The 22,802-nt window shown below is 44.9% G+C and overlaps 3 protein-coding genes across 4 annotated transcripts; 2 read left to right on the top strand and 1 right to left on the bottom strand.

Annotated features, from left to right (window-relative positions):
• Positions 1 to 79: 79 nt before the first annotated feature.
• atp6v1ab (ATPase H+ transporting V1 subunit Ab) lies at positions 80 to 8,518 on the bottom strand. Its single transcript, XM_054622528.1, is given in 16 exon segments — positions 80 to 912; positions 1,732 to 1,903; positions 2,065 to 2,159; positions 2,298 to 2,383; positions 2,386 to 2,500; positions 2,592 to 2,655; positions 2,742 to 2,856; positions 3,602 to 3,724; positions 3,817 to 3,925; positions 4,004 to 4,166; positions 4,261 to 4,412; positions 4,504 to 4,641; positions 4,740 to 4,954; positions 5,422 to 5,550; positions 5,745 to 5,848; positions 8,370 to 8,518. Coding segments are annotated over 15 exon segments (1,851 nt in total). The 5' UTR covers positions 5,827 to 5,848; positions 8,370 to 8,518; the 3' UTR covers positions 80 to 819.
• A 997-nt stretch (positions 8,519 to 9,515) lies between these two features.
• naa50 (N-alpha-acetyltransferase 50, NatE catalytic subunit) lies at positions 9,516 to 13,085 on the top strand. Of its 2 annotated transcripts, none has more exons than XM_054622716.1 (5): positions 9,516 to 9,745; positions 10,755 to 10,888; positions 11,099 to 11,218; positions 11,310 to 11,376; positions 11,621 to 13,085. In XM_054622716.1, the coding sequence occupies exons 1-5, from the start codon at positions 9,738 to 9,740 to the stop codon at positions 11,796 to 11,798; spliced, it is 507 nt and encodes a 168-aa protein (XP_054478691.1). In that variant the 5' UTR covers positions 9,516 to 9,737; the 3' UTR covers positions 11,799 to 13,085. The 2 variants fall into 2 exon arrangements, with proteins under 2 accessions (XP_054478691.1, XP_054478690.1); XM_054622715.1 differs by having other exon boundaries at positions 9,521 to 9,745; positions 10,752 to 10,888.
• A 268-nt stretch (positions 13,086 to 13,353) lies between these two features.
• On the top strand, positions 13,354 to 22,798 carry LOC129110596 (basic helix-loop-helix domain-containing protein USF3). The gene is given in 8 exon segments (XM_054622717.1): positions 13,354 to 13,441; positions 13,948 to 14,072; positions 14,186 to 14,217; positions 14,340 to 14,422; positions 14,536 to 14,632; positions 14,760 to 19,741; positions 20,453 to 20,593; positions 20,595 to 22,798. Coding segments are annotated over 7 exon segments (7,035 nt in total). The 5' UTR covers positions 13,354 to 13,441; positions 13,948 to 14,028; the 3' UTR covers positions 22,251 to 22,798.
• Positions 22,799 to 22,802: the final 4 nt, after the last annotated feature.

Genomic DNA, 22,802 nt, shown 5'->3' with positions numbered 1-22,802 from the left:
CTTCTATTAATTGGAATCACTAAATTAAGCTTGAACTTTAAAAAAAAACATTAATTAAAGTGTATAAAATGATTTCTATGAAGAAAGCATATTAAGGGCAGGGTGCTGGAGAATGAGGGATCTGCAGAGAGACCAGTTCAGCAGCTCTGACAGCATCATCAGAAACAATCAGGTCACACACACACACACAAGGTTTTTCTTTTTTTCCACATGTTTTAATTCTTCTGGAGTAACATGAAAGTATTGGACAGCAGAGTGTTGACTCTTACACATTCACACAGCAAAAGTACACGACACCGCACAGCGTGAAGCACAACCATAAAAACTAAAAGAAAAGTACGGCAAAGCCATCACGTCAAAATGCCGGCAATAAATAGGCTGATCTTATTAAATTTATATTCAATACTCTTCTGTACAGATGGTCCATGAATTACAATACATCAACCGAACAATCCTCTTCAGGAAGAGCAACACGGATACACACAAAAGAATCATGTAAACAGAGAAAGGAAGAAACGGGGTGGAAGAGATCCTTCTTTCGTACACACATTAAATCCACACACGCACAAACACACGATCAACGACCATGCAGAGGATCCAGAGTGCGCCTGTATGAGGCAACAAATAATAATGAATACAGTACATCTTTCTCCGTTTTCCCTCCACATGAATTTGCACACACACACACTTGCTCACACAATCACTCACAAAAGGAGCATAGGGGAGCACGCAGGTTTTTGGGGATACAAGGAGGCGGAATGTGATTCTGCAGTGGAGGGGTCAGAGATGAAAACCGGAGAGGCTGTGAGAGCTGGCAGCCTATTCTTCCAATGTGCGGAAGGCGTTCTGCATGTCCTCCACTAGCTGAGCGTACTCGGCCTTGATCTTAGCCTCGCCTTCCTTCACCGGGTCCTGTACCAACAAATAAACACAGTCTCACAACGCGAACAGAAAACAGGAAGCAAAAGCAGTTTCTGTGCATGATCGTCACAGTGTCCTCGAGATGTCATAAAAAAAAGCTTTTAAATAGGCTGCCCCTTCCTCTTGGAACAATGAACAAACTTGAAACTGTCAGCGCTTTTAGTTAATTAAATGTATTGTTTATGCATCTTTAATGGATAACATCCACACTCTTGTATAAGGCCGGTTTATCTGGTTTGCATTTTTTTTTTTCCATGCTACATCCTTGGCAAGGTCTCTCTAGGTAAAGCAATTAATCTGTCCACTTCCTTATTGTGATTGTCACAACTCTTAAATGCAGTCAGTGTATTGAAGCAAACAATACATCAACGAGCTGGAAAATAATCCTTTTAAGAATCAGCACAGGGAGACTATTCATCTGATGTAAAGACAGACTTAATTATGCAAATTAAAAATAAAGAATACTGTATGTTGATGGGGCAAAAGTCAAATGTGGCATACATTTAAAAAGCACTATTCCACTTCTTACATTGTGACCTTTGCAGAATGTGGAATGCTTTAAACTTATTATTTTTTTTAAATCCCTTTTTCCTTTGATTTATTTCGATTATGAGTCTTAAGATTTTGAAAACTCTTCCACAGATTTACAAGGAAAAAAAGCTAAATGTGGAAAGTCTAATAAGAAGAAGAACCACTGAATTAACACACACACACACACACACACACACACACACACACACACACACACACACACACACACACACACACACACACACACACACACACACACACACACACACACACACACACCTTAAATTTCATTGAGCTGATCCTGTAGAGGATTTCTCCCATGTGCTCCTTGATCATGGCCCAAGTGATCTTGTTGTCGCTCTGAGCTGTTGTCTCCACTGCGTGCCGTGCCATGTCGTAGAAGGAGATCATGTTGGAGAGGATGCCCACTGTCTTATAGAAGGGACAGAACCTGAGGAGATGGACACAAATCAGTCAGACATTTTGGATCAAATCACAAAAAAGTGGAGTTCCACTTTCTCTCCAGGGTGTCCAACAACTATTAGAGCTCTGGTCCGAGCCTGAGTGTGACTAGAGGTGAGTTAGAACATGCTACGTTGGGTATGATGCTACCTGTCATAAGGTGTGTAACCGTTCTGCTGCAGGAAGTCGTCTTTGATCAGTTTGGCCACCTCCAGGGTGATTTTATCCGTTTCTGCCAGTGATGCCTGTTAAAAAAATTATTTAAATGAAAGAAAGAAAGCAGATATGGAATAAATGTGATTTTTTTTTCCTACGTGTGTCTTACTTTGAAGTTACATACTGAGAAAAATCAAACCGCTGTTGCCGACTTTACGCTGAATTACCTTTCCGACGAGCTGTACAATCTCAGCCAGGTCCTCCTCCTCCTGCAGGATCTCTTTGGCCTTGGTACGCAGGGGCACAAACTCGGGAAGTGCTTGTCGTAGTACTCATCCAGAGCACGAGTGTATTTGCTGTAGCTGATCAGCCAGTTCACTGAAGGGAAGTGCTTCCTCTGAGCCAGCTTCTTATCCAAACCCCAGAACACCTGAGGGAGGAAATAACCGAAACATATTAAATAAAGAACTGAGCACCTTCAATCGACAAAGCTTTATTAGAATCTGAGTTTGACCATTTACCTGCACAATACCAAGGGTGGCTGAAGTGACGGGGTCAGAGAAGTCACCACCAGGAGGCGACACACTGAGAAAGAAACAACCAGTTTAGTTCCAGGACGAACAAGATGTGCAGAGTAATGTCTCCCTCTAGTGGTATAAAGCTGTACTCACGCTCCTACAATACTGACGCTGCCCTCCCTCTCAGGGTTGCCCAGACACTTCACCCTGCCAGCACGCTCATAGAAGGAGGCCAGACGGGCGCCCAGGTAGGCAGGATAACCACTGTCTGTGGGCAGAGACAGACAATAAGACAAGTGGAAAACAGGAGCCAAGTGGTGCTTTCAGCTAAAGACCAATTCACATACTTTACTTTTACAATTTGGAAGAAGGAAAGAGCATCAATGAACGTAGCTATTTAATTAGAGTTTTAACCTAATACACTGAGCATTAAGCCTTCAATATACACTTTATTTTACTGCAACTGAAGCCAATTTGAATGTAGGGCTCCAACCAACAATTATTTTCATCATTGAATAATTTTTTGATTAATATTTTAGTCTATATATTGCAAAAAAAAAAGTAAAATCTGTGTCAACAATTTTGTGTCAAAATATTTAATTGAGATTATTTTTGACAGATATTGCCATTACAATATGATCTGCAATATTAGATTCTGCAGGAAACTGGGATCATCTTTCAGGGAAAATGGAAATTTGACATATTGCCTTCAACAAATATTGCATCTCCTGCATTTCTAAAAATTGCAGTAGGCCATACTGAGATTGTTTGTCTGACAAACAGTCCCAAAATCCCCCCCAAAACTCAATTCACCATCAAAGAAGATTGAGAAAATCTCAAAATAATTACATTTAATAACCTGGAGCAACTGAATTTTTGGCATTTTTGCCTCATTGCATTTTTTTTATTAATTGTTGAACTGTTTCAACGGTAGAACCTGATGTCAGAAATCCCATAGCCCATATCATCTGCCTTTAGCTCTTATTATAATCTTCAGGAGACTCCAAACTTACCAGCAGGCATCTCAGCCAGACGGCCAGAAATCTCCCTGAGAGCCTCGGCCCAACGGGAGGTGGAGTCGGCCATCATGCTCACGTTGTATCCCATGTCTCTGAAGTACTCGGACAGCGTGATTCCTGCCAAAACAAACCGAGTTAGCACGCACTACTCATGTGTGTGAATCTACTGTGAACGAGACTCTTTATTCTAACACATGTACGTGATTCACCTGTGTAGATGGAGGCCTCTCTGGCCGCTACAGGCATGTTGGAGGTGTTGGCCACCAGCGCTGTTCTCTTCATGATGCTCTCCGTCTTCCCGTCCACCTCCATGGTCAGCTGTTGGTCAGACGACACCGTCAGTCACTCTGAGCACCATTAAACTCTGAATACAACGCCACCGCTATCGCTACCCACCTCAGGGAAGTCTCGCAGTACTTCTGACATCTCGTTACCACGCTCACCGCAGCCTACGTAGACGATGACATCACTGTTGGAGTACTTGGACAGGGACTGAGAGATGACAGTCTTTCCACAGCCGAAGGCTCCTGGGATGGCTGTGGTTCCTCCCTGCACACATCTTCACAGAGATAAGAGAGGTGAGTAAGGGGTGGGGAAAACATTTTCAACATGTCTTGAGTGAAAAGGTTAAAAAAGGAGGATGTGAGACTCACGGGAAAAGGGCGTCCAGCACTCTCTGTCCGGTCAGCAGCGGGTGATTGGCGGGCAGCTTCTCTGTGACGGGTCGAATTTGTCTGACGGGCCACACCTGCACCATGGTGAACTTCTCCTTCACCCCCTCAAACTCCAGCTCCATCACCACGTCCTGACACAGAGACACACACACCATCAACACCAAGCAACATCTAACAGGCAAAAAAAGCACAGCTGGTAGATGGAGGTGTTGGTGAACTCACGGAGACGTCGTAGTTTCCAGGTGGAGCCACGTAGGTCACAGTGCCTCTGTTTCTGGGAGGCAGCATGATCTTGTGCTTGATGAGGGAGTTCTCGTACACCACGCCATAGATGTCTCCTCCTGTGATGTGACTGCCGACCTAACAGTGATAAAAAAAAAATTAAAAAAGGAAAGCTGTCATAAACCAGATAATTCAAACATGCAAAGCTGAAGGTTTGAAGCTGCACAGACACACACCCGCAGGCTCTTGACGGGAGTAAACTCCCACTTGAGGTCTCGGTTCAGGGCTCCGATGTTTACACCTCTGGGGATGTAGATGCTCTGTGTGATGTCATTGATGTCCTTTAGTGGTCGCTGGATACCATCAAAGATGGAGCCCATGATTCCTGGACCCAACTCCACAGAAAGGGGTTTCCCCGTCCGCAACACAGGGTCTCCTACAGACACACCGGCTGGATTCAGGCTCAGGAGAAATTTTTGGACGCAAATGTTGGAATACTTCTGATATAAACTTTTACATAATTTAGCAAAGAGACTCCTATGCATCAGAGTGTAAAACTGCAACATTAGTCACAACACATTTATGTTTCCTTTCCATGTCGGCTTCCTTCACGCTTTAGAATGAAGATATCTTCTTAATTATGTACTATGATTTTTTTTAAAGATTTTGTTGTATTGCATGACAAGTATTGTGTATTCAATTTTCATTTCTTTATATCTTCTCATTCTTATAGAGCTAATAATAAATACATTCAATTTCAAAATACAACATTTTCATCACTTCTATTTTCACATGTATCATTTTTGGCCCTGACTGACTCAAACTGATGGCTTAATCGCAGCCATACAATGGATCAACATGACAGCTGTGACATCACGTAAAGACAGGGAATTGTTAGCCATGCGTTGAAAAGGATACACGTCTCCTCGTAGACCTGGATGGTGGCCATGTCGCCCTCCAGCCTGATAATCTCTCCCACCAGCTCACTGTGGCCGACACGGACCAGCTCGTACATAGCTGCTCCGGCCATGGCTGTAGCCGTCACCACTATGGAAACAAAAAACAGTGTAAACAATCCAGCTGAATAAAAGTTAAACAATCAAAGAGCAGCAGCTGAACATGTCTGTCCGCTTTTATTTACTGTTTCAGCTTAAATATTGCCTATGTCTGTTTTAAAGGCGTCTTTAGTAATTCTGTAGTTTGATATTGATGACAGTGTTTATGCGGGTTAGGTGGCCGACCTGGTCCGGAGACTCCATGAACGTATCCAAACTCGCTCTCCTTCTCCTCATCCCTGATCTTGGGCAGCTTGGACATGTCCATCTTCTCCTGATTATTAGGCTAACTGGAAGCAGAGCAGAGAGGAGAGGATAATGTGAGGAAGACATCAGACAACAAAGAACTAAAGGAAAGAGGAAAATTAAACAGAAGTCTGCAGGAAGAGGCCATCCTCCCCTCGGGCGATGGTCACTTGCAACAACAACAACAACAACAACAACAACAACAACAACAACATGACCTCTGTGTCTATTTTAATTGTTGATGCGTTTTATTGGCAGCTATAAAGAAACTGTGGGTAAGAGCACTTTGATTAATGCTTTTACAGTTGATTTCATATGAGACCACACAGGGCTACCAATCTGATTAAGAACTGAGCGAACTGTTTAATAAGAAGAGAATTACATCTTTATATGTGGTCATACAGGATAATCACTGTATGCAGAAGGGTTCATCCCTTTCTACGGCTTTAAATACTGATGCCAACTCGAACATAAAACATTTTGTTTGTATAATTCTCTGAGAAAATGAAAGAAATCATTGAAAAGAATCAAACAATTCAGAGATAAATATTGGCACCCTGCTGGTACCTTGGTAGTGTCACCTCACCCTTGTTACCATAGAAACCGGCAGGGAAAAAATACAGCAACATCACTGCTCAGGACTGTGTATTTCTCAGCATTACGGGGCCTGATCTAGGCCATCCCCATCACCTCCTTCTCCTCCTTGGCTGCACACGCTTCAGGTGCAGCAGTACAGTCAGTATGACGTGTTAGGCTAAGATTAGAGGGGAATCCCACGGAGCAGCATGTTCCCTGGTTATTACCTTCACATGTGTTCAGACAGTACATGTATGTATTTTGAACATGCTCTTTTTTCATACAGATTTACAAATGCATCTTTGTATACAACTCTTCTGTCTCCTCTTATTGATATTTTTTGTAATTTTTAACATCAAATATCTGCTACATACTACCCTGACTAACTGCAGCTACATGCCGGAGCAGCATAAACACAAGCTGTCATCAGTCGTGACATAGCCCCATCCCCACAGAGAGCGGACTGCAGATGCTCTTATCTGCAATACACTGTGTGCATCACACACACACAGCAGACCCAGTCTTATACTCATACTACTTAAATTGGGTAATTTTCTTTATCTATCTGACAATCGTATCACACATACAGTCCTCTACATCCATGCCCTTTTCTTGTCCTTCCCAGTGATGTACAGATCTTCCTGTTTACGCTCGGCTGCTTAATCCATCTGTGCAGGAATTTAGCAGCTCCACCAACGGGTCAATGCAGGAATTACAAGAATGACAAGAAAGGCTTCACTCCATTTTTCTAAAGCACCATTTTTAAAAGGAAAAACAAAATTTGCTTACAATTGGCAATCATGTGTTTCTCATGTCAAAAGCAAACAAAGCACACCTTCATCTTTTCCAGGTAAACTTCAACAATTAAAACATCAAGAGCCTCCAAGGAGCAGAACACAGTGAGAAGATAATGACTATTATTCTGATGATTAATTCACATATTATCACAGACAACTCTCTGCCTGCTTGATTAAATATGGATGTAAACCTTGAAAAAAAAAAACCTTTATGACAATAATATAACAATATTTGTTACAAGTCCCTTAACAAGCAGTTAGTCAGATCCTCTTGTAATAGTCCTACAACAGACATCACAGTTGATCATATGATCCTGGCACATGACTAGCTGCTCTTGTCTGTATGAGTCTCTTTAAGGAAGTGGAAAACTAGCATGGTGCAAAACTGGGAAGTAAAAAGTATGATTAGTATTTGGACACACTGGTGAAATGTCGTCGTCCCCCTGACTACAATCCTGGCATGGAGCATATGTTTAAGATAATGAACCCTTCATTATTATACCCCTGATCTGAGATGTCATGTTGGCTAACTTGTGCTGGGTAGTAAAGACAGGTGGGAATGGTCAACAAATATCATCTTAAAAAGGTGAAACATCTTGTAATCCAGACATAGACACGTTTACTGTACCTTTGTGTCTGAAGGCAGACTTTTATTTCATTATTACTGTATATTTGAGCTAAAAAAAAACAGGACAACAACACTGAGAAAAGCCATGTGTATGTTAGTATGATCTGTGCAGAATAGGGTCAGAAATGTAACATGTATGTGAGATGACTTCGCACCACATCCTGACACACTGACGTTAATTGCAAAAACCCTTCAGTGCAGGTTGCTGATCGCATGAAACTCATCAATATTAGATTGTTTATTCTAAGTGATATTAAAGATTGAGTTGCATAATAAATAGCTGGAGGCCTGTATACTGTAAACCATGCAGCCTACACTGGGTAGCAAGCAGAGTTATATATGTCTGTCATTTAAACTCAATCCCACTTTGTTTTAACACAGAAAGCAACATCAGACAACATATTCATAACATGTCCTTATGTTATGAAGACGACTATGCTGGTCTCTCGGCCTGCTCCAACATCACCGTTTTCACGCAACGTAATAACAAAATAATTTCATTATCAACACACACAACACAGCCAATGTACGTTTATCATTTTAGGAACACAACACAATAGTTACCGTCCGGTGGTGAAGCGTTGCTTTGCTGTCTGAGGAAGAGAAACGACGACTGCTCACTGCGTGACAGCAGACTGCGATCAGCTGACTTCATTCACTGGCTGCTCGGTTTTACTGCTGGGCCACTGCAACTGCCGCCATTTTGGATCCGCCCCGTGAGCTGCCGTAAAGCGTTTACAAGTGTTGAACGTTGTCCGTATAAATTAAGTCAAAAGACTCTATTTATGAGACCGTCAGTCTGGTCCAGATCTGGAAATGACAACCTATATAATATATAATATTAGTATATTATTATTTCTATCCATCAAAGGTGGATGGCTTTTTATTTTTCATTATTACACTTTCACCTTTTATTACATCTTATATATTTATATATGTAGACACACACACAAACACTATATATATATATATATATATATATATATATATATATATATATATATATATATATATATATATATATATATATATATATATATATATATATATATATAATATGGGCATAGTCCTTAAATGCTGAGTATCTTTTCAGCAACGTTTGAGCCAAAATGGAGGCGCCATCACAAATTGCTGTGACCTATTATTTACCACATGTTCTCCATATCTAAGTCTCTTTTATAGACTATATACGAACATGTTTCTCTCTTACAACACAATCTAAATTGTGACCATGTTAAAGGAAATAAATGTGCTATAGTCAAGAATTGTATTTATTGATAAACCTCTAAAGTTGTGTGGTTTTGTTTGGCAAGGTATATATCTTTAAAAAAAAGAATTGTGACAGTGTATTAAAAAGCATTTACTTTTTTAATTTATTTTGCAAAAGTAAAGAAATCTCCTAAATTAAAGTATATGCATAAATGTGTAATATATATAATTTGTGCCCTGAGTCTAGCCTGAGAGGCTGGGCTTCCGCTCAGGTTTCCGACAAATCCACCAATCCCGCCTCGTTCGCTATCAATGGCAGAACATCATCCCAAACATGACCCCTGCTAACTCTAACCTCCTCTTACACAAAACAATATAATTATTCAACACAAATACGGCATTACCCAAAGTATTTTATATACTGTAACGTCACTAAACATCGGCCTCTTGTCTGACGTCACAGCAGACATCCTGAGAGACCACATTGAGGGAGACAAACCTCCCGCTGGAATACGCAGCGGCGCTTCTGCGCATGCGGGGGTCAGGGTTGACAGTCTCCACACAGTCGGCTGCTAAGCTAACTGCAACCACCGCGACTAGCTACATGTGGAGGGTAACACGGGAGGCATCCCCGACCCCAACTCTGTCACAATCCCTCCTTTTTTACCTGAAACAACTCCAAAGTTCCTCCTTATCGAACATAAGGGACATTACCAGTTTACAATGAAAGGGTGAGTGTAAGCTTTTGAGTCACGGATAAGTAGCTTAGCACGAGTAAAGTTTCTTTTTTCTGCAAGGGGAGGAGACGGAGAGGTTAGCTAGCGTGCTAAGCTACTTCTATTTACGTGGAGGACAAACGATACAATACACAGCGCGGTCACCGACACCGCTGTGTCATGAATATGTAAGCCGTGTGAGGGGTCACGTAGCCGGGGTAACTCAATGCTAACGAGCTAGCTGCTACTGGGAGCTGAGTCAGGAAACCCACTTTGCTAAGTTAAGGCTGAACAGGCAGACCATGCATCTCAGATACATCGCTTTAAGTCGACAACAGCTCAACTCCAGTTTGGATAACTTAACAAAGTAATTTAACAGAGTCATTGGCACAGCACGCTTGTGTTGGCCAGCCTGTGTCAGGGACTGAGACGTTACTGTGTGAAGTTCTGATGCTGGCTCTGGATGATGAACAGCACACGTGACCAACAGCTGTTTTTTGGATGTGTTGTCTCCTATAAATACCACACTGAACCCCTCTATCAACAAGCTGCAGAGTCACCTTCTTTGACACTAACACACACATCCTCAGGTTATCCAGCAGGTGCCATATCCATGTCTGAGTAAATATTTTAAGCATGGATATCTAAATCATGAGCTTCAGGTATCTGTGTTTCTTTTTTTTTTGAAAGACAACTGTGTGACATTTGATTTTACTTTGGGGATTAACTTACACAGGGGCTGCAGCTTTATGATCAGCCCGATAATGTTAAGCAACTTGTTCGAGGTATTATCTAAATGGCCAAATATTTTGTTGATTGACTAGAGTAATTGATTTATCTTTGTTTTTGATATCGCATTAATTGTGTTTAGTCATAAAAGCAACTGCATTTAAGTGGTTGGTTTAGAAAAAAAAATTCAAGCACTCAACAGTATAAAGCTAGATCTCAAATTTGCCAATTGCATTTGATTCACAACTGTGTACATATTGCCAGCCATGTGACCGTTTTGCTCTTGTTCCAGTAGCCGGATCGAGCTGGGGGATGTTACGCCCCACAACATAAAGCAGCTGAAACGCCTGAACCAGGTCATCTTCCCTGTCAGCTACAATGACAAGTTTTACAAAGATGTATTGGAAGTTGGAGAGCTTGCAAAGCTAGGTAAGAAACATCACTTATGTAGCTTACTCTCAAATAACTTACAACATTTTATTACATATCTATTTTATAGACCTAATCAAATTATGTTATCATGAAAACCTTTCATTTCCTCATTCTCTGCAGTCTATCAATCATTGTTCCTTCAGATGGAAGGAAGTAAGGAATACATTCATGTCTGTCTGTGAAGTTGTAGTCCTCTTTCTCTTGCAGCATACTTCAATGACATTGCAGTGGGTGCTGTGTGCTGCAGAGTGGACCACTCTCAGAACCAGAAGAGACTGTACATCATGACACTCGGCTGTCTAGCACCCTACCGTAGACTTGGAATTGGTAAGCAACTCTTCATTTTTAGAAGATGCTGCAGTGCTTTGTTGCAGTGTTTTGTTTCTAAAACTTTGCCTTTTATCTTTTGTCTTTCCAGGTACAAAGATGCTGAATCATGTGCTAAACATCTGTGAGAAGGATGGCACTTTTGACAACATTTACCTGTGAGTCTCTAATTGCAGAAGGTGTATGAGGAGATGCCATTACAGCTTTAGTTGATTCTTCAAAAAAATCTTTAAGCGAATATTTTTCAACGTAGATAAATTTGATCTTCTTTTACTGAAACTAATTGAATTGACTGATTCTTCCAGCCCTAGTAATACAAATCATTTCATTGCATTGTTACTTGTTGAGCAATTCCTCAAACTCTTCTACCACTAACTAAATTTCTCCTTTCCCTCTCAACAGTCATGTGCAGATCAGCAATGAATCAGCCATTCACTTTTACCAGAAGTTTGGCTTTGAGATCATCGAAACAAAAAAGAATTACTACAAGAGGATAGAGCCCGCAGATGCCCATGTGTTGCAGAAGAGTCTGCGCAGCCCATGTGCACCGCCCACCGGAGAGCTTCAGAAGGCAGAGTAGGGGCACAGCGTTTGGAAAGAGCACAGTTGTGCCAGCCTCCACAGAAACAGAACTGTGACAAATGCCTGAGGGTCGACACATTCAACACTTTCTTCAAAGGACGCAAAAAGAGAAAAAACAAATTTAAAGTACAAAAAATGCTGCATTTATTTTGCAAAGGGGTCCCTTCTGTTTTTGCATATTTTATTGCTCCCTTTCCTCCTACAGATAATTGAAAACGACAAAAATCTCATTATTCAAAAGTGCTCCGATTTGACAAAGTTGCCAATTTAAGACAGTTTTAGACTTGGGGGAGGGTGTGGTGTTTTCAAATCATACTGTTTGTGTTTGAGTTGTTTTTACGCGGTTATAAAGCTAATGGGGACATATTGTTACTGTTGAGCAAAAGAAAACAGTTGGTTAGAAGCTGTAAAAGTGTTTGAAAGACCATCACTGACACACAAGTACCAGCTGGTCAGCTTGGAGTGACACTTTGAGTTGTAACGTGGAACAGTCACAACTCTATTCCCTCACCACCTGAACCTTGGGAATTATGGTAAACTAGTCTGACCAGCTTGTTCATATGTCATGACCAGAGGGGAAAAGCAGAAATGTATCCCCTCAGTTCGGGTGTAAAGAAGGCTGAACGGTTTTGAGGTGGTGGGAAGACGTGGTCACCACTCATAATTTGTGAATGACTTTATTTTCCACCCTGTTAATTTAATTCCCCTTCAACTGTAAGTTTTGTTTTTTACATTGAAATGGCAAATGGTTCAGAGGTTCTCCTGGGTTTACTACTAAGAGTTTAAATATTAAAGAATGAGAGAAACAAACTAAATATTGTATTGAATGTGTTTCTGAGAAGGGCACTCCACATAGTCTTGATGTCTGAATTGTAACAGACTGTTTGGAATTGGATTTGGGCATTATTTTCGGTAGTATAATGAAGGTGTGTGAGGATATGTCTCTAAACACATTGAAGTGTTTTGAGACATATTACCTTAAACACCTTGGGCACCTTTATGTAGCCACCTTTCAGATTTGGTCTTCTATAACTACCTGCCTCAGTCAGCTTCTGTTAAACACACCATTGTGTTCTGAAGCTCGTCTGATAGTTTGGCAGTTTTGGTATGGTCTCTTGAACAGTGCTCTACCCAGAGGAAGCTCTGTCCCCTCTGCATGCAAGGAGAACTGTGTCCTCTCCACTGTAGTATAAGCATGTTTTTCCTTTCTTTGAAGAATTTTATCTTTTCTGGAGCTCTATATTGTAAGACTTTTTAACGTCTAAATAAAGGAATTACTATTTGCAGTAAATGTTTTACTAATTGTCTTTTTTTACTAATTTGTATTCTTTCGAATTTTTACTTGAATTCACAATTAATTATGATTGAAAATTAATTTTAAAACACTGAATAGAAAAAAAATATATATATATAACATATATATATATCCCAGGGTGCCTGTCATGATTGGCTGAAAACTCCCCCAGCTCGAATGCTATTGGCTGTCAGCTCCTCGAGGGCCCGCCCCTTTCTGCACTAGGTTAGGTGTATCTAGATTGTTTTGAGAAATGAGTTGAGTTTAATGCTTTGCTAGCTAACAGTTAGCCTTCAATCCCAAAGTGCTCTCAGCGACAGACAGTCTCAAACATGCGGAGACTTGAGGTGAGTGGAAACTACCAGCCATGAGCAGCGTTTATCAGCAGGCACGCCAGGAAACACGACAGTAATCTGCTTAATGATCATGTCGGTAACGGTATAGTAAGCTAGCTATTAGCCTGTTAGCTAGCAGAAAGATAGCTTCATAGGCACTTGCTCAGGTTGCTGCTTTCTTGCTAGTTAACGTTAAGTGACGGGATAGTAATACACATTGTCAACAGCATAAACCAGGACTCACAACTGTGTGCAACTCGTGAAACATGCTGTAATAATGCAGTAATAGCAGGTCAATTAGTTTAGGTTAGCTTTAAAGCTAGGTTAATCAACACCAGCTTGTTAGCATCTAACCTAGTTGTAGTCACGTTAGAAGCTCAGTGTAGTTTGACAATGTCTTATATATATATACAGGACAACGTTACTGCTGGATGAATGCATCTGAATGATTTGTTATACAGTGTGGTGTCATCATACTTAATCACAATGCATCCTCTGTGTTCATGTGCTCATTGCAGGACGGTCACGGGAGGGATTTAAGGTCCAAGTGTTAAATGTTTTGACTGGTACCTCATCCTACAGGCAACTGTTTAGACAGGATGCCAGAGATGACTGAAACTCAGACACCTGGTCGTAAACCCAAGTAAGGATGTTTGACATATCTGCTCTCTGTAACCAAAATATAAGTAGATGCACTTTGATTCATATTTACATAAGTGGAATAATAATGTTTTAATCTTCTTTTTTTTGTTGCAGAAAGAAGAAAAACAAAGAATCTCACAATGCAGGTGAAATAATATCTCCTGTTTCAAGCTTCTGGTCAGACCTTGCTGCTTAGTTGATGGTTTCTTTTATTGGTGGTCACTATAAGTGTAACTGGACATTAATGTGTTGTCTCTTCTCCATATAGTTGAGAGACACAGAAAAGAGAAGATTAATGCTGGGATTAACCGCATTGGTAATCTTCTCCCCTGTTCTAAGGCACTTAAACAGGTAAGAGACAATCTGGCGTGACTGTTTTGCCTTATCATTACAATGTTATGGTCAAATAAGTGTCTGCACAGGCCTGTTAACTGCGTTATGTTTTGATATTCCCTCATCTATAGAGTAAGAACATGATCCTGGATCAGGCCTTTCGTTACATCACTGAACTGAAGAAACAAAATGATACATTGCTTCTGGAAGGAGGAGATAAAGTCCAAGGTGAAGTTTAATAATTGTAAAGCTCTTGTTTTTACAATAGTGCACACCTTGATTTGCTTATAGTTGTATTTATACTTGAAGTTATGGTATACTAGATCCATAATATGTGTGCTTGGTCTGTGTGCAGCTGAGGAGATCCGTCGACTGCGGCGTCAGATGGAAGAGCTGAGGAGGGAGAGTGCTCACTACATCGAGCTCCTCAATGCCCACGATATTAACATTCTAGAAGACCCCACAATTCACTGGAAGGGCAAACAGCGTTGCACCAAGGTGGCAAAGGTGACCCCCACTCACCAACTCCCAAAAGGGATCGTCGTCTACTCCAATGGCAATGTAAAGTGCCCAGCAGGAAAGGAGACAAGCCCATCAAAACAGCCTTCTGAAACATTACTTCTTCAGCCCCCTTCTGAGATCAGTGCCCGGTTGAGAGTTAATGGAGCCCTGTTGCAAGTTAATACCTCCTCTTCCGCCCCTACACTTCTCCCTGGATCAACTGCCACACCCAACCAGTCTACACCAGGCCTGAGAATGATAGAGCAGTGTGTGGTCGAGTCACCGGCTGTAGCCCCCACTCTACCACCCTCTGTGTCTTACATCACCCTCCAGATCCCAGCAGCCACCACAGCCCTTGCCCAACATCCACAGCCTGCCGCCCCAGTCCAGACCCTTACCATAGCAGCCACTTCAGCGTCACAGTACCCCGCTGAAAGCCATGCACAGCCTGTGTCCAATCTGACCACACTCGCTGTAGCCACATCCAGAGCAGCAACATCAGAAGTTTGCTCTTGGCCTACACAGGACACTGCCATCAGGACTGTAAGTTACACTGCTATCAACAACAGCCAAGCCCTTCTTAGGGCCGGGGCGGCAGGCAGCACACAGACAACCTGGACAACGCTGCAGATGGCGGGAAACACAGTGCAGCCAGTCTGCCAGAGTCTCTCCGCCCCAGAGGTCATCAACACCACCCAGACTGTCCAGCAGGTGACTGTGTGCCCAATGGGCAACAAACCCTCTGTTCAGCCTATTCAAATACAGATGCAACCCCGTGTGCCTGTACAGCAAGCACCCATCACAGCACACATTCAAGCGCAACCCTTTCAGAGACCACCCCAGCTACGGCCAGCAATCTTGAACCAGGCAAAGCCTCAGCCTGTTTTAGCCCCCCAACCACAGTGTGCTGTTCTCTCCCAGTCAGCCATAGTACCCCAGTCTGGTCTGGTGGCCCACTCAGCTGTCGTGCCGCCACAGCCTGCTGTACTTAAACCAGCGTCATTGGTTCCCCATCCTCCGACCTCACTCATTCCTCAGCCTCAACCCATCCCACAGCCAGCCCTGGTGCCCCAGCCACAGGCCACTGTGCTGCCCCTCCTTCAGACCATGCAGGTGCTGCAGGTAAACCCAGCTGGAGGGACAGCCTCAGGTGTAACGGCCCAACAGAACACTAACAACCCAAGTGTGGTTTTCCTGCAGCAGGCCAGTTCCTGCTCAACCCAGTCTGTTGTAAGGGAGGAAATAACAAATCAGCCACCGTGTCAGCATATTGTAATCATCCAGGCACCCAATCAGGTTGCACCTGCCCCCCAGAATCCCCAGGTTGCCATGGTGCCTGCTGCTGTGCCCACTGCAGTATCTGTTGTGTCCACTCAAATATCTGCAACCAGTAGTTCAACATCTGCCACTTCTTTACAGAGTGTTGGGGGAAAGCAACTGGTGCACATTCTCCCACGCCCTGTTCAGCCTCATGTGAACCATCCCCTTCAGGTCACACAGGCCTCCTCTTCCCCGCCGGTTCCTACAACCCCACAGACTATCACTGTAAATGGACAGGTGTTTGCTTTGCAGCCCATGAAGACCTCTGATAAATCCAGCTCCCATGCTGGCCAGAGTACACTCCAGCTGGTCCAGCCCACCACCACTGAGGAACCAACTACCAATGTGGCCCTCAACAGTTTAGGTGCACTCAGCAGCCTCAATCAGAGCATCTCTCAGGGCCTTCCCCTTACCATTTCTAGCCAGAACAATGGTCAGCTTCCAGCTGCTCCTTTATCAGTAGTCCAGCAGCAGCAGCAGCCTCCTGCTCCGGCATCCGCCCCTGGAACCCCACTTACTCTACCTGCCCGACAGCTACATCTCCCTTCCATCAACCCAGTCAAATCAGGGCTGGTGAGTAATGCCTCTAAGAGTCGAGGAAAGAGGATTCGCACAACTTTGAATACAAAGAGGGCGACAGCCAAAAGGACTAAACCAGCCAAAAAGAAAGGGCTCAGTGAAGCACCACCTGTTGTTGCCGTTTCAGCCAAGCCAGTGGTTGCTGCAGGAGAAAGTCAGACAGTTCAAGTTTCAGTATCTGAAGTTTTACAGTCCTCAACTGTAAAAGTCATAGACATTCACCCCACTTGTACCACGGCTGTCACAACTACACATGGTAGAGAAGCTGTAGGGAATATCACCTCTACACAAAACACTCAGATAACGATTGTGTGTAGTTCATCTAGTGAGTCATCTGTATTTAGGCCGCCCCATCCACAAAGCAAAAGCTCTGTCAGTGCAACTCAGACTGATGTTGTACTCGGTGGGGGTGTGGCGACTGCAGTTACTACTGTCAATGCCACATCGGTCAAGCCAACAGTCAGTGCAGCTGTGGCCATTGAGAGTAAACCAGCCATAGTTTCTGGAAACAACTCAGCTTTAACCAAACTCTTAGTTCCTGAGGTTAAACAGCCAACCAGCAGTTCAGCAACTAGCACAACACAAAGTAAGTCAGCTGCCACCACTTCTGTTTCTAAACAGAGCAAATCTGTGGTCAGTTCTGAAGGTGCCACTGAGACTCTGTACACTCCCACCACTGTTTCTACCGCGTGCCTGACTCCAGTCTGCACCAGCAGTATCCTGGCAACTGCACCAGTATCTTTAAATCAGGCTACCCAACCAACTTCAGTATGTTGCTCCCACCAGGTATCTAATACCCAAGATCCTCTGCCCTGTAATAAACCTCAGTCACAGCCCACCACTGTACCCTTGTTGTCCACAACTGTGGCGCTCTCCTCACCTGCGGCAACCTTTTCTGCAGCCTACAGCTCTGCCCCTACAACAAGCTCAGAGTTTAGGAAAAGGGTCACTACCAGTAGAGCTCCAGCACAGCAGACTGATGTGAATATTCCCCACCCAACATCCTGTCATCCTGCTGAAGTCAAACCACCCCAGCCCCCTCGTAGAGAAAGGGAGGCTCAGGTAGAGAGACACTCCACAGCAGCAGAGAAAGACAGCTTGATGGCAGCGGCTTCTGGCACTCCCTCTAGAAAGGACTTTGCCCTATCTCAACAGGTGTACACTAACCTTGACGATCAAACTATAGAGCAACCTATGACATCCAGCAGACAGACGGATTCTCCCATGTCTTCAGGAGCTGGAGGAGGCAGAGGGTTCTCCGTGGCCTCCATGCTTCCCCAGGGCCACTCGTCTGGCTCCTTTGGAACATTTACATTCACATCTGAGCAGGCAGAAATGCTGGCCTTGGCCATGCTAGAGCAGGACAGTCCAGGAAGGCGGAGTGGAAGCTGCTCCGGGAACACTGCTTCAACAAACTCCGCCGCAGCCACATGGGAGCCCCCGAAAGCCCCAACAGTGTCTAACAATAAAGAAAGGGGCTCAACTGGACAGCATGCAAAAGTGACTAAACCCATGGACACAGTGACGGTTAAACCCCCTGTCCAGGTATCCGTCAGAGGACAGGCTGGGGAAGGACCCAATGGAAGCAGACATCCACAAAACATCTCATACTCCCAGTCTCAGTCTCTCCCTCAGGTCCAGTCTCAGAGCTCGTCCCAGAGCGGCACCGTGGCCAGCCTCAGCGTCAACAACCTGATCCGGCCCAGCTCCAGTCAGCAACCCTACCCGGGCTCTCCCAGTCTTGCTGTCCAACAGGGTTCAGTTCCCTCACCTGTAGGCAGCTCGGCCCACATATCCCAACCCCCAAACAACACCCTCTCACCCTGCTCAGGTGCAGCCCAACTGAATGAGTACACCCCCTTAAAGTCTGCATTAATGAGGGCTCAGGCTGGAGTTGGTGTAGGCGAGCGACAAGTGAAGATCATCTCCAAACGGCAGGCCCAGGAGGAGGTGATGCTTAACACTGGAAAACGGCCCAAGCCCTGCCCTCCGTCAGCTACAACTGTCAGCCATATGGACCTGAAAGTACCAGACCACAGCCAGATGATGGTGGGACAGCTGCCCCCCACTTCACCAGCTGTCATGACAAGGATTAATTCAGAAAGTGGAGGCCCCCTCTTCTCCACAAACTCTTTCATGAGCCCGGTTGTTCGGCCCACAGATGGACACTGCCCTCCTCAAGGATCCCTTGAACAGAACCAGCCAGGTGTGCTGCATCTGCCCCAGGGTCATCCACAGCATGCTGCAACCCAGCCCGGCCAGCACCTGGGAGGAAACCTGTACATGAAACAGCAGCAGCAGGAGCAACAGAGACACCACCTGTATCATTTGCAACACCACCTGACGCAGCCTGACCCTGCACAGCGCCACTCGCTACACCAGAGGGCGCTTCAGCAGCAGCAGCAGCAGCAGCAGCAGGAGCAGCAGCAGCATGTGCAGAAGAAGCGAGGGCTAGTGAGAGTCAGTCAGACTGGTTCCCCTGCTGGCCTGCAACAGAAGCAGCACCACCTGGAGAAGTCTGGAGTTCAGCAGCAGCAGCAGCAGCACTCGCATCAACAACAACAGACGCAGCATCAACCCCACACACAGCAGACGCAGCAGCATCAACAACAGTCTCACCAACAATCGCAGCAGCATCAACAGCCGACACAACACCAACAGTCCCATCCCCAGCAGCACCAACAGCAAACACATCAACAGCAGCCACAGACGCAGCATCAACAACACCAACAGCAGCAGCAGCAGTTACAGCAGCAGCAGAGCTCCCACTCCAGACACCAGCAGCATCTACAGCAGCAGATCCAGCAGCAGCAGCAGCAGCAGCAGCAGCAACAGCAACAGCAGCACTTTAGACACCAGGAGAAGAGTTGTGAGGCCCAGTCAGCTGGATCCAGGGCTCACCACAGCAGCCACCTGTCCCAGCAGGAGCATCTTAAGGTTGGTGTCACATAAATGGGATAGATGGAGGATAATACGACGATTTTGATGAAACCGGAAAGTTGAGTACAGTGGCACCTGTGGTTGTCGGTGCTAAAATTACTTGTTGTTAAATTTGATTGTGGGACCAACCAATTTATTTGCAATATGTGGCTTGATTTTGTATGTGTGCGTGTACTAAACACTAGGAACTTGTGAGGGCAATTTGTATTTAATTATGATTACAGGATTCATAATCACTTCCTCAGGTGTGACATTTCTGCCAGTGCAGTCAAATGGGTTAGAAATGTTTTGGTATGCTGGTATTTTTTGCGACCGGTTGGTAAATTACAAAGATCCAGTTACAACAAACCACCACAGCACGCCACATCTACACTGCCACAGCGAAAAAGAATCCTGAAAACAAAAACAAAAGCTTGCCTAGGAGCTTTTTTCTCTTCTGGGCCTTGCAGTGAAAAAGCATCCCATCCCCCATAAACGCAGTTAAGAAAGGGACATTTGAAGTGACACACAATTATTAATGTCTTCCCAGTTAAAATAAGATAATACATTTTTATATATATATATATATATATATATATATATATATATATATATATATAAATGTCTTTGAGCTGATCGGAACAAATGGCGATTAATAATAATTTATATTGAATAATTATAAGACTTTTGTTCGAAAATAACATTTGGTATTTTTTTCCTTTCCGTCAGCCTGGTCAAGACCATAACTCTATGCAGAGGATGATGAGCACTAGGACTCTGGAGCAGCAGCTCATCCCTCCTCCCAGCAACCCCGTGTCCCGGTCGTCCGACCTGGCCTGCGCTCCGTCGCGGCAGGAACGCCACCGCGTTTTCCAGCTACTCTGCCGAGGCGCTCATCGGCAAAAGTTCCACTAGTGGTGAACAGCAACAGCGCATGGGTCTCCACCTTCAGCCTGGCCGCGGTGCCACACAGGAGCCAGACCTCCGCGGTTATCTGGACACATCGCGAGGGAAGGCCAGCATTGCACACAACCCACAGAACCGCTTGCCCTCTGACCATCCAGGATCTGCTGATGTTCAGCGGGTCTCAGAGTGTCCGCCATTCAAGATCATGGGAGGAGGAGTACATCAGCTTGGTGGCTTTGAGGCTCAGGTGTCTCGTGGGAGTGACATGGCCCCAAAGTCAGTGCCGTCCTCCCAGAGGGGCCCTCAGGGGCAGCAGCAAGGCGGGTTCCGGATGGGTGTTGGCCCTCCACCAGATGGTCGTAACCGCTACAGTGCAGTTCATCCCGGCTCACAGGGAGTTCAAGTCGGCCTCCCCCGGGATCAGGAAGGTTGTCACCAGAGTTTCATGCAGAGCCTTCTTTCGCCCCACCTGCCTGATCAGAGCAACCACCAGCGGGCGGTGCAGTGCTGTCCCCCGGTCAGCATGGAGTACAGCTGTGTGCCTGGAAGCTCTTCAGGAGACATACAGGCTAAGGCCTCCAGCCCCAGTGTGCCCCAGACACAGAAGGCCCCAGCGATGCGGCTTGGAGAGGGCAACAAGGGCCATATTTCTCAGGTCAGCAGTAATATGCATGGAGGCCCAGGTGTACGCACAGGTCTCCCCCACCCTCCAACCCCACACAGTAACTCTGAGCCAGGCCGCTCCTCAGCCCCCTCCAGACCACCCACTGCTGTGAGCCAGCACTCACGACACATCGCCCGAGACACTCAGCCCACCAAGCTGAGGCCTGGTGACCGGCCTCGATCAGGTACTCTGAGACAGAGCAACCCCTTTGAGCCTGACGGCCACCTGCCTCTACCGTCGGGTGGAGGGGTGCTGCTGAGCAGACCGCAGACCGGAGGAGAGGCACGACGCAGCACTATCGTACGCTTTATGGCGGATAATGCTCAGGTCCCTAGCGACAACAACCTGGTTCCTGACCAACACCTAACACAGAACTTTGGTTTCCCCTTTATTCCAGAGGGAGGGATGAATCCTCCACCTCCCATCAATGCTAACTCCACATTCATCCCCCCAGTCAGCCAGCCCAACACCTCCCGTACGCCCTCCCTTCTGCCTGTGGAGCCACAAAACACTTTACCCTCCTTCTACCCTTCTTACTCTCCAGCTGCTCACCCCAGCCTCCCCAGTGACGTCACCCTCCAGTACTTTCCCAACCAAATGTTTACCAGCCCAAGTGCCGACAAGGGCAGCGCTCCTCCACTCAACAACCGCTTCGGCTCTATCCTCTCCCCGCCTCGCCCTGTGGGGTTCGGACAGGCCAGCTTCCCCTTGCTTCCAGATATGCCCCCTATGCCCATTGCCAACTCATCTGGAATCACCCCACACATATCCAACTTCAGCCTCACCTCCCTTTTCCCCGAGATCGCCACAGGCATGCCCACTGATGGTTCGGCCATGCCAATGTCTCCCCTGCTGTCTCTCTCCAACACCTCGGCTGCTGACTCTGGGAAGCAGCCCAACCGTCCTGCCCACAACATCAGCCACATTCTGGGCCACGACGGGAGCTCAGCCGTGTGAGGAGAGGCCCTGCTGCACTATGATGGACTGGTGTTCTGAAGTGAAGAGTCTCGGTTTGAGATTTATTGTTTCTCTAAATGTTCAAGATCAGAAAGTGGTGGTGAAGCATCTGATGACGGTTTCAAAGGTGGAATGACACCATGTCTGTACGATTGTTTACATGTTCAAACAGTTTCAATCTCAAATTTGTTCCTTTTGACATACGTATGATGTCAACGTTATAATTTGTAATATTTCCAAAATCGTTTGACTTTAAGGTGACATGAAAATGTAGTCCTTTAAAACTCTTTGTTGGTTAAACCGACTGTTTGGTAGTAAAACAAAATTTATGTTTAGAGCTTGAATTCAATGATTTGTGGGTTGTCAGAAACCTGCAGTTACCTACCAATGTTATTTACTAACTTATATAAGGTTGTACTGTAAAGAATCTTTTTTTTTTTCCCAAGAGCTATTTTGTAAATACCAATGTTTCATATCAGAATTGTTAGATTATGTATGTATTTGTAAATACAAAATTGATTAATAAAGTTTATAAGGAGACATTTGTATTTG

The sequence above is a fragment of the Anoplopoma fimbria genome, chromosome 21 (genome assembly GCF_027596085.1).
Source record: "Anoplopoma fimbria isolate UVic2021 breed Golden Eagle Sablefish chromosome 21, Afim_UVic_2022, whole genome shotgun sequence".
In the NCBI taxonomy this organism is placed as follows: Eukaryota; Metazoa; Chordata; class Actinopteri; order Perciformes; family Anoplopomatidae; genus Anoplopoma; species Anoplopoma fimbria.
The sequence above is the reverse complement of the archived record's forward strand: the minus strand, read 5'-3'. Positions and strand labels throughout refer to the sequence as shown.

Excerpts from the sequence above, each read along its gene's own strand:
- naa50 (XM_054622715.1), top strand. Across the intron at positions 11,219-11,309 it reads CTACCGTAGACTTGGAATTG|GTACAAAGATGCTGAATCAT; the intron begins GTAAGCAACTCT and ends TTGTCTTTCCAG. Across the intron at positions 11,377-11,620 it reads ACTTTTGACAACATTTACCT|TCATGTGCAGATCAGCAATG; the intron begins GTGAGTCTCTAA and ends CCCTCTCAACAG.